We start from the raw sequence: 12,259 nt of genomic DNA, 5'->3' as shown, positions 1-12,259 counted from the left end.
TGTTCACATGCTCATTCCGAACATATCAATTTGGACATTATATAGGAAGATATAACTGAACTATCAGGGACTGAGCTGGTCTGCTTAGAAAAGCCTGTAAGGGGTAAGTGTTCACATCAGGGACTAATGCGGGTTCATACACTGTGTGTATATATACACACATATTTGTATTTCACTAATATCAGTTTGGAATCCCTAGGAAACAATGATGTCAAGAAAAAGAAAAATTGGGGCCGGGCGGTGGCGCTAAAGGTAAGGTGCCTGCCTTGTCTGCGCTAGCCTTGGACGGACTGCGGTTCGATTCCCCGGTGTCCCATATGGTCCCCCAAGCCAGGAGCAACTTCTGAGCGCATAGCCAGGAGTAACCCCTGAGCGTTACCGGGTGTGGCCCAAAAACAAAAACAAAAACAAAAAACAAAAAAAAAAAAAAAAAAAGAAAAAGAAAAATTGACGGCGAGTGTAGGATATTCAAAGAACACTGGACTTACGATTACTTTTTTATGCGGTACAAAGAAAAAGCTGTGTGTCTGATATGCCAGAATATAGTTGCTGTATTCAAAGAATACAATTTGCGACGCCACTATCAAACTCAACATAAAGATAAATATGTTGTTTGGTTGGAGAAGTGAGAAAAGATAAAATATTACAACTGAAACATACACTGACGACTCAGCAAAATACTTTTGTGAAGCAGAAGCAGTTAAATACTTCCTCATTGCGGGCAAGTTTTCAAGTTGCCAAGCTAATAGCGCGCAATGGCAAACCATTTGTGGAGGGAGAATTTGTTAAAGAATGCCTTATTTCTGTTGCCAAAGAGATGTGTCCAGAGAAGGCCGATTTATTTAGTACAGTGAGCCTTTCAGGAGTTACAATGACACGAAGGATTGAAGAAATGGGAGAAAATTTGCTGCACCATTTGCAAAACTCTGCAAAGAAACTTTGCTATTTTTCCTTGGCACTCGACGAAAGCAATGATGTTCGTGATTCTGCCAACTTCTCATTTATATGCGTGGGACAAATGAGTATTTTGAAGTCACAGAAGAGCTTGCTGCACTGCAAAGTATCAAAGGTACAACCACAGGAGTGGATATATTTGAAAAGGTTTGCCAAACTGTGAATGGTTTGGAGCTGGACTGGGTTAAACTAGTCAGTGTAACAACTGATGGTGCTCCTAGCATGGTGGGGTCTAAGAGAGGAGTAATTGCTCAGATTACACAAGAGATGGACAAACATAACCATCCTCATCCAATTGCCATACACTGCCTCATCCACCAACAAGTACTGTGTTGTAAATCACTGAAGTGGGACTCAGTTATGAAAATTGTGGTATCTTGTGTTAATTACAGACAATTTCAGGAATTTCTATCTGAGGTAAATGTTGCCCATGAAGATGTTCTGTACCACACAGAAGTCCATTGGCTGAGTAGAGGGAGAGTTTTGAAATGTTTCTATGACTTACTTCTGCAGATTACAGCTTTTCTACTTTCAAAAAACCAAGAAGTACCAGAGCTTAATGATGCAGAATGGAAATGGCACCTTGCCTTTCTGACAGATATAAAGAGCTACTCAACAGTTTCAATCTGCAACTTCAATGCAAGGGGAAGCTCATCTGTGATACGGCATCACATGTGAAAGCATTTGAAGTAAAATTAGGCCTTCTCATCAAACAAGTACAGGAGGAAAACTTCAGTCATCTCCCAACAACCTGTCAGCGGACAAACCATTGGTTGCATTCCCAAAGGAAACATATCTGGCTTCACTAGAATTGTTGCAAAAGGAGTTTCAATTTAGATTCAAAGAGCTTCATCTCCATGAACAGGACATACAGCTTTTTCGTAATCCATTTTCTGTTGAGATGGAAAATGTCCTTACAATTTACCAAATGGAACTGGCTGAACTGCAGAATTGTGACTCTCTGAAAGACGCATTTAAGTCAAGTAACCTTTTAAATTTCTATGCATCTCTCCCCTCTGAGACATATCCAAATATCAGGAACCATGCACTCAAAATGGTAACCATCTTTGGTAGCACTTATGCCTGTGAACAGAGTTTTTCAAGAATGAAACATCTGAAATCTCTAACCAGATCAAGATTAACTGATGCCCACTTGCATCACTTGTTATGGCTGGCAGTGACAAATATGGAACTGGACATTGACCATCTCATTAGCCAAAAACAGGCCCCCAGTTCCCATTGAAATACTGGTGCGTGATCTGTTTATTTATAAATGGTTTTCATTTTATTTATATAAGATATGTGCAGTGTGAGTAGTAATTAGTAGCTCATGTAGTCCGGCCCTCCAGCTGTCTAAGGGACCATAATCCGGCCCCCACTTTAAAAAGTTTGAAGACCCCTGACCTAGAGGATAACTGATAGCCTTACAAGCACACAGCAGGAAGGAAAGGACTACATAAATAACATAATGGCATAACTTAGAAAATTAGAAAGTAATCAACAAAATAAACCAAAATAGGCAGGCAGAAGAAAAAAACCAAAGCTTAGAGCAGAAATTAATGAAGTGGAAATCCAAAGAAAATTTCAAGAGATCAATGAAAGCAAAAGTTGGTTCTTTCCTAAAATGAGTCTATAGTTAAGTCCAGGACAATATACTTCAAGGGGGGAGAAACCCTGTATCTCTTAGGCCAAGGGAATTCCTTTTCGAATGACCCCAATATTTACTGTGCCTGCGCAGGAGGGAAAAAAAAAAAAGACAAAAAGCACAAAACATTTTTTATTTTATTATTATTATTTTTTTATATATTTATTTATCTAGTATTTGTCGATTTCTTTGTTTTGGTGTTGTTATTGAAGTTGTTGTCTTCATTTTTATTTCTTTTTTTTCTTTTCTTTCTTCCTTTATGCGCTATGACATGTTTTTCATCTCAAGACCATGGCTTTTATGTGGTGCTTATCTTTATTGTTGGAGTGCTCACTGGATATTTTATTTGACACTTCTTTTTCATACTGTTGTGGTGTTTCACATTCTTTTTTCCCCTTCGTCTCTCAAACCGAGGATGAGAGCCTCTAGAAGGACTCCGCCCATTTTCGGCATATTTGATTTTTACCCCAGTTTATTACTTTTCTTTTCTTCAAACAAAACCACATAACTTGAACTATCTAGTCCCGCCTCCCAATTAGAGGGGGAAATAAGGGAGGTACCAAGAACAAACAGGTGTAAGATCACTAAGCAGTAAGCTAGGCACAGAGGGGATCACTCATTCTAGCAGTGGGGGAGTGATCACTACAGAGACTACAGAAATTTTTTTTTTTTTTTTTTTTTTTGGTTTTTGGGTCACACCTGGCAGCGCTCAGGGGCTACTCCTGACTCTATGCTCAGAAATCGCTCCTGGCAGGCTCAGGGAACCATATGGGATGCCGGGATTCAAACCACCATCCTTCTGTATGCAAGGCAAACGCCTTAACCTCCATGCTATCTCTCCGGCCCCGAGACTACAGAAATTTAATGAGTAATCAGAGACTACTTTGAGAAATTCTATGCCACAAAACAAGAGAACCTTGAAGAAATGGACAATTTCTTGAACTCATATAATTTTCCATGGTTGAATGAGGATGATCTAACATATCTAAACAGACCCATCACTATTAAGGAAATTAAAATGGTAATCAAGAGTTTTCCCAAAAACAAAAGCCCAGGCCCGGAGGGATTCACTAATGAATTCTTTCAAACCTCTCAAGGGGACCTACTGCCAATCCTTTTCAGGCTCTTTCAGGAAATTGAAGAAACAGAAACACTACCAAATAGTTTTATCAAAGCTAACATCACCCTGATACCAAAACCAGAGATGCTACCAAAAAAGAAAACTACAAACCAATATCCCTGATGAACACAAATGCAAAGATCCTCAATAAAATCCTGGCAAATAGCATCCAATGCCTCATCAAGAAGGTCATACAACATGACCAAGTAGGTTTTATTCCAGGAACACAAGGATGGTTTGACATCTACAAATCAATCAACATAATACACCATATCAATAAAAAATAAAAAACATATGATCATATCAATAGATGCAGAAAAATATTTGATAAGGTTCAAAACTCATTCATGATAAAACTTTCAACAAGATGGGAATGGGAGGAAGTTTTCTCAATATAGTTAAGGCCATTTACAACAAGCCAACGGAAAATATACTCAATGTGGAAAAACTGAAAGCTTTTCAGATCTGGTACAAGGCAAGGCTGCCCCCTCTTCCCACTCCTATTCAATATAGTTCTGGAAGTACTTTCAATAGCAATTAGGCAAGAAAATATATTGGACATCCAGATAGGAAAGGAAGAAATGCTCTTACTGTCTGCAGATGACATGTTAATAGATTTAGAAAACCCTAACAACTCTATCAAAAAGTTTCTAGAAACAATAGATTCATATAGCAAAGTAGCAACTACAAAATTAACATGCAAAACACAATGGCCTTCTTATACACAAATAATGATAGAGAAGAAATGAATATTAAAAAACAATTCCATTAGTGCCCCACAAACTCAAATATCTTGGAGTCAACTTAACTACAGAGGTGGTGAAGGACCTATACAAAGAAAACCACAAAACATTGCTTCAAGAAGTAAAAGAGGACACAAGGAAATAGAGACACATACCCTGTTCATGGATTGGAAGGATTAACATCATTAAAATGTCAATACTCCCCCAAAGCACTGTATTGAGATTTAATGCCAACTCTCTAAGAATACCCATGACATGCTTCAAAGAAATAGATCAAATACTCCTGAAATTATTTTGAAACAATAAACGCCCAAGAATAACTAAAACAACCCTTCAGATAATGTAGATGGGAGGCATCACTTTCCCCCAACTTTAAATTGTACTACAAAGAAATAATCAGAAAAACAGCATAGTACTGGGATAAAGACAGACTAATGGAATAGACTTGAATACTCAGAGACTATCCCCAGACATACAATCAATTAATCTTTGATAAAGGGACAAGAAACTCAAAATGGAGCAAGCAAAGCCTCTTCACTTAGTGGTATTGGGACAATTGGTCAGCCACATCCAATAAATTGAACCTAGTCCTCTATCTAACACTTGCACAAAGGTCAAATCCAAATGGATTAAAGACCCTGATAACAGACCCAAAAAACCACAAGGTATACAGAAGAAAATGTAAGTGAAACACTCCATGAGACTAAAGGCATCTTCAAGGAGGAAACACCAATGTCCAAATAAGTGGTAGCAAGGATCAACAAATGGGATTATATTAAAGTGAGGATCTTCTGCACCTCAAAGAAATAGTGACTAAAATACAAAGGCCACCCACAGAAAGGGAGAAACTATTCACTCAATACCCATCAGATAAGGGGCTAATATCTAAGATATACAAGGTACTGACAGAACTTAACAAGAAAAACATCTAGGAGCCGGAAAGATAGCACAGCAGTAAGGCATTTGCCTTAGACACAAAAGGACAGTGGTTCAAATCCCAGCATCCCATAGGGTCCCCTGAGTCTGACAAGAGTGATTGCTGAGCATAGAGCCAGGAGTAACCCCTGAGCACTGCTGGGTATGACCCAAAAAAAAAAAAAATAAAATAAATAACTACACTAAAAACTATCATGACAATGGTAGTGAGAGAAATAGAATGCCTGTCTCAAATATAGGGAGGGGAAGGGGGGAGAAGGGAAATGGGGTGTATTGGTGATGGGAATGTTGCACTGGTGTTCTTTTTTATGACTGAAAACCAACCACAAGCATGTTTGTAATTGTGGTGTTTAAATATAGTATTAAAAAGAAACCTGAGATACAACTGAAGGGTCTAATAGCAGATTAAATAAAGCAAAAAAACAAGTAAATGAGCTGAAATCTGATGTAATAGAGGGCCAGAGCAGTGGTAAAGCACATGCCCATTTCCATCTGTGAAACCCCGGGTTTGGTCCCTAATATGGGATGAGATGGGAAAGATAAATAAAATTCACCCAGACATGTGACGAAAAAATTTAAATAATAGATATCATAAAAGTCCTTGTGAAAAGGTTAAGAGGAAATCCCAAGGAAAAGAAATGGCTAGAAAAATTGTTCAAGAAGATAAGAAAAATAATACAAGATTTAAGGTGCTAGCCTTGCACATGGTCAACCCTGGTTCAATCCCTACTATATCTCTTACACAAGTCCTCAAAGCACCCACAGGAGTGATCCCTGAGCCCAAAACTAGTAACAGTTTGAGTACTGATGTTTGAGTCCAAATACAACTACCAAAAATTTAAAAAACGATCAAAAAATATTCAAGGAAATAATGGCCTAAAAGTTTCCTCGTTAAGAAACAGATCACCAGGCACCAGAAGTTCAGAGACCCAATGACAGGAACCTAAAGAAACCCATACCAAATCAATTAATAATTAAAAAATAAACTAAGTTTAAGATAATGTAATGATCTTTAAAACAGAGAAAGTGAAATAACCAGGAATTAGCACTGTGATATGCAGGTATAAAGGCATGTATCAAAAAAAATTTTATCTTAAGTTGTGCTTCCAAAGAATTTATGATTGTTTCTAACCTTTTAGTTTTAATTGAGGTTTTAAAATATGTATACTAAGACATTGATAAAAAAAAAAATAAAGATTAGGGCCCAGGGAGATGGCTCAAAAGACTAGAGTATGTGCTTTACATATGGAAGCCCTGGGTTCAATCCCATTTTTTTTGTTTTGTTTTTTTTTGGTTTTTGGGCCACACCCGGCATTGCTCATGGGTTACTCCTGGCTGTCTGCTCAGAAATAGCTCCTGGCAGGCACGGGGGACCATATGGGACACCGGGATTCGAACCAACCACCTTTGGTCCTGGATCTGCTGCTTGCAAGGTAAACGCTGCTGTGCTATCTCTCTGGGCCCTCAATCCCATTATTTCATACTCCCAAAGCACTACTGGGAGTGACACTCAAGTACAAAGCTGGGAGCAGTTCTTGAGCACTACCAGTTTTGACTCAAAAACTAAACAAAAAAATGTTTAAAGAAGACAAAGTAATTTATGTCCATAATCCTTCATTATAATAAACTATTCTTTGCACCCAGAATTTCATTCGTACAACAAACAACTTATTGATAGAAGATTTATAATTATTGCAATCACATTTTACTTCCATTAAAAAAAATGAGAGAAAGGACAAAGATATAACTCAAAAAGCTGAAGGGCATGTTCTGCATATGGGAGCCTAGGTTAGATATCCTGTTACACATGCCCCTCAGCCACACTGGAAGCAGTAAGTTCCCTGAGCAACAAGCTACAAGCAGCAGTTGGTACTATCAAGCATAGTCCAGAAACCTAAAAGAAAATTTAGCAAATGAAGCAAAAGATACATCGATTGATATAAATCCAAACACCCACCAAAGCAGAAAAAGAATCTAAATAAATTATTGGTTTATAAGATAACATTCCAGTAGAGGTAGGCAAGTCAATTTGCTTCATTAACAGGATATTAAACATGAACTTCAAGTCCACATACAAATCTAAATATATGTCCAAAATAATTTGAGCTTTAAAAAATATTTAAAATGCATACCAGACAAAAAGAAAAAACAGTTGCTGTTATTTCCCAGTTTGCTCAGGGCTAATCCCTCTTCACATTCTCAAAAGGGGTGAGCACAGATTCCCTTTCTGCATGAACTATAACTCAGCCTCCAAAAGAAAAAATCCAACTCTGCAACTTAATTTTATCAAACTGCCAAGCCACCAAATTTGTTTCTGATCTATAAATCCTGAATACTTCAAAATATTATAGTAGTGTCAGTCCAGATGGATCATAGCCAATCTAATGGAATCTACATAACAATCTACCAAGATCAGTAAGCCTAAATGGTAACACAGAAAACTTAACTTGCACCAGCCACTTCCCTATTAATCCTTAAAGATTAACTTTAATAATGCTATGGAGAGATATAACAATTATTTCAAATTGACCATGTTACTCTAAGTTTTGATAATTCTATGTGCCTTTATGCTATAACAAACAATATGAAGTACATTTGTTTGTGCCTGCAAGGCTATGGTGATGAGTGGAAAATAGGGGACACTGATAAGGTCGTACTGGTACTAGCATTGATTTTTGAACATTTAATGCTTGAAATTACTGTATTGTGAACATCTTGGTAAATCACAGTGTTATAATACAATTATTTTTAAAAGCATACTAGTTTTAAACCAGAATCAGAGAGTTCCTTTACTAGTTAATACTGCTTTATGTTAGTTCATGTCCCCTCACCTGAATTACAGAAGCATCAGAGCTTGAAATAACAGTCTTCCCATCAGCTGTGAACTGGATATGTCGTACAATGTTCTTGTGTCCCATTCTGGATTGGAAAATTTTGCTGTTCAGGAGTTCCAAAACCTTCAAAGTAAAAACCACCAAAAAATATATACGAAGAAATTCAGCAAAATCCAACATTATATCTCAAAGTATTATTAAAATGAGAATGAGAATTTCCAACTCATAATGTCTTCAGTTTACCTAGAGACATACAAATTAATTATACAATAAACACATAAATCTATGGACTCACCCAAAATACAAACACATACTCTTTAAAATAAAACTCACTGGAATGATAAGGTGGCTGGAGTGATCAGTGGTAGCCAATTACAAAATTATCAAACAAATGATAGTTGGGATTCAACATTTAAAAAATTAAATGACATTTAAGAATGACTACAGAAAAATGAAAAAAAAAATCCCAACTGAGAGACAAGCAAATGCTTTATAAAAAAAACAGATGAACAAAACAAAGAACAATGAAAAAAATCGAGCAAAGGAAAACAAGGTATGAGTAGGCCTGTGGCAATGCACTGAAGCAACTTAAAAGGCTAGTGAACAATATCCAAATATAGGATAAAGGGGCCAGATCGATGATATAGCAACAAGTGATTGCCTTTCAAACAGATGTCCTGGATTCAATACCCAGCACACCATATAATCCCCTCCAATCCCTGCCAGGAATGACCCCTAAATGCAAAGTCAGGAGTAAGTCCTGACCATCACCAGATGTAGATTCCCTGTCCTCCAAAAAAGTAGAAAGAAAAAAAATTGGGAAAAATATATTGGTCTATATTGAATTTCAATGGAAGAGAGAGGCATAACAGCAAAATAATTGAACACAGAGGCTCAGAAACTTATGAGTTTACCTCTAGCTCTCTCACTGATTTTAGGTAAGTCTGAAATTAGTTTATAAATCTGTAAAATAATAATGGTAATAATGATAATAATGATAATAATAATAATAATAATAACCCTATACAAAGAATGCTATACCTTGGTAAGAGTATCTAGTACAGTAAATATAAATAATAGGTAAGTTGGGGCCGAAGAGATAGCAAGGAGGTATGGTGTTTGCCTTGCATGCAGAAGAATGGTGGTTCAAATCCCAGAATCCCATATGGTTCCCCAAGCCTGCCAGGAGCAATTTCTGAGCGTAGAGCCAGTAGTAACCCCTGAGCACAGCTGGGTGTGACCCAAAAACCAAAATATTAATAGCAGTAGTAGTAGTAATAATAATAGTAGGTACCGTATTTTCCAGCATATAAGACGACTTTTGAAACAAAAAAAAAGTCAACCGAAAATCGGGGGTCATCTTATACGCCAAGTATATCCTGAAAAATGTTTCAATATGCCGCTAAATGAAAATTGTCTGAATACTGCCACAAAAAGAAATTTCCAACTCGATCCTGCACCAATAACTGCAAGGCTACTCGGACCGCCTCTCTAACTCAGCAAGCAGGCTTTTGATGCATACAAATTAGACAATGTTCTGGACCCGAATCTACACTGTCAAAAGCCTGCTCAGATTGGCCAGAGTCAGAGAGGAAGTCTATTACAGTATAACCTTTGAATCTTTGCTTGTTGTGATTGACTCACTGTGGTACATACAGTTGCAGCACAGGAATGTTCTGTCTGATACAGCAAATATAGGCCTAAACCTATGTTTTAACTGCAAAATTAGGGGTCATCTTATACGCCGGAAAATACGGTAGTTGTTTTCTGAAAAAAGGGCTACATCACATAAAACTGCCATTTTATTTTTTTATATGTATTCACATATAAAACTACCATTATATATGTGAAAACAATCACATCCTCATAATTATTTTCCCCAAATTCCATGCATGGCTTACTTCAAAAAATTAGATTATAAAAGCAAAGAATATACTTCTACCTTGTCAAGTATTTTTTTCCTTCCTATGTAAGTACCAATCTGCTGTTCATGGTTTTTTAATTTCTTTTTTTATTTTCTTATCTTTATTTAAACAACTTGATTACAAATATGACTATAGTTGGGTTTCAGTCATGTAAAGAACACCTCCCCTTCACCAGTGCAACATTCCCATCACCAAAGTTTTTTTTCTTTTTTTAAGTAAAATCATAGCTTCTTTAAAAATAAGAAGGACTGGAGTGACAGCACAGCTAGTAGGGCATTTGCCTTGCATGCAACCAACCCCATGTGGGTTGAGTTTGATCCTCAATATCCCGTATGGTACCCCAAGCCTTCCAGGATTAATTCCTGTGTACAGAGCCAGGAAAAACCCTAGTACTACTGGGTGTGGCCCAATAAAGAAAAATAATACCCTGGATACAAGAGCCACCTACTGAGTGGGAGAAACTATTCATCCAATACCCATTAGATAAAGGGCTAATATCCAAAATATACAAGGTGCTGACAGAACTTCACAAGAAAAAACAATCTAATCCCATCAAAAAATGGCGAGAAGAAATGGACAGACACTGACAAAAAAGAAATACAAATGGCCAAAAGGCACATTAAAAAAATGTTCCACATCACTAATCATAAGGGAGATACATATCTGCAAATCAAAACAACTATAAGGTATCATCTCACGCCACAGAGATTTGTGCACATCACAAAGAATAAGAACAAGCAGTGCTGGTGGATGTGGAGAAAAAGGAACTCTTATCCACTGCTGGTGGGATGCTTTCTAGTCCAACCTTTATGGAAAGCGATGCGGAGATTCCTCCAAAAACTGGAAATTTAACTACCATACAATCCAGCTATACCACTCCTAGGAATATAACCTAGGAACATAAAAATACATTACAAAAATCCCTTCCTCACACCTATATTCATTGCAGCGCTATTTACAATAAATAGCCAGACTCTGGAAATAACTAAGATGCCCTTCAACAAATGAATGGCAAAAGAAACTGTGGTACATACACAATGGAACATTATGCAACCATCAGGAGAGATGAAGTCATAAAATTTTCCTAAACATGGATGTACATGGAATCTATTATGCTGAGTGAAATAAGTCAGAGGGAGAGAGAGAGATGCAGAATGGTCTCACTCATCTATGGGTTTTAAGAAAAATAAAAGACATTCTTGCAATAATTTTCAGAGACAAAAGAGAGGAGGGCCGGAAGTTCCAGCTCACAACATGAAGCTCACCACAAGGAGTGATGAGTGGAGTTAGAGAAATAATTACATTGAGAACTATCATAACAATGTGAATGAATGAGGGAAGTGGAAAGCCTGTCTAGAGTACAGGAGGGTTGGGGTGAGGAGGAGGAAGACTTGGAACATTGGTGATGGGAATATTGCACTGGTGAAGGGGGGTATTCTTTACATGACCGAAACCCAAACACAATCATGTTTGTAATCAAGGTGTTTAAATAAAGATATTAATTTAAAAAAAGAAAAATAATAATAAATAATAACAGCAGATAAAGTGATAAGATTAAAGTTTTCCCATTATTATGCAAAAACCCTTGTTTAACAGTTTACCACAACATACTTTTCATTTTAGCATTTATTAATAATGAAAAAAATTCAAACCAAAGTTAAACTCTAATCCATGCTACAAGGGCCACAGCAAACATATTGATGTTACTTTCCAAATGCTGCTTCACTTTATGTATAAATAGAAACAAATTCCTAATGGGCCAGTAGGGACCATAAAGTATTGTGTAACCTCTAACGAAAATGAATTCAAAAAATGAATTAGAAGTAAAATAAATATGGCCACAACTGACAAATCAAAAGATAATTTCAAAAAATGTGTCAAAGAAAAATAATAAAATAGCTAATCTCAGGTCCTGAGTACAGTTGAGTAAGGAGCTTGACTTGCATATGACTGACCCAGATCCGTTCACTGGCACCCCAAATGGTCCCCTGAGTCCTACTAGGAGTCATCCCAGAGTGTAGAACCAAGAATAAGGCTGCAGGAATGCCCTACTCTTCTCCCCCACAAAAAAAAACCAATCTCCTTAGAAAAACTAGCATAAA

General features: G+C 37.0%; 1 protein-coding gene across 1 annotated transcript in view; it reads right to left on the bottom strand.

Annotated features, from left to right (window-relative positions):
• The window catches only part of APAF1 (apoptotic peptidase activating factor 1), a 129,550-nt gene that overhangs the window by 31,281 nt on the left and 86,010 nt on the right, over window positions 1-12,259 (bottom strand). The window contains exon 22 of the mRNA XM_049782865.1: window positions 8,230-8,355. Coding sequence (XP_049638822.1) covers window positions 8,230-8,355 — 126 coding nt within the window. The remainder of the gene's footprint in view (window positions 1-8,229; window positions 8,356-12,259) is intronic.

The sequence above is a fragment of the Suncus etruscus genome, chromosome 11 (assembly GCF_024139225.1).
Source record: "Suncus etruscus isolate mSunEtr1 chromosome 11, mSunEtr1.pri.cur, whole genome shotgun sequence".
Classification (NCBI taxonomy): domain Eukaryota; kingdom Metazoa; phylum Chordata; class Mammalia; order Eulipotyphla; family Soricidae; genus Suncus; species Suncus etruscus.
The sequence above is the reverse complement of the archived record's forward strand: the minus strand, read 5'-3'. Positions and strand labels throughout refer to the sequence as shown.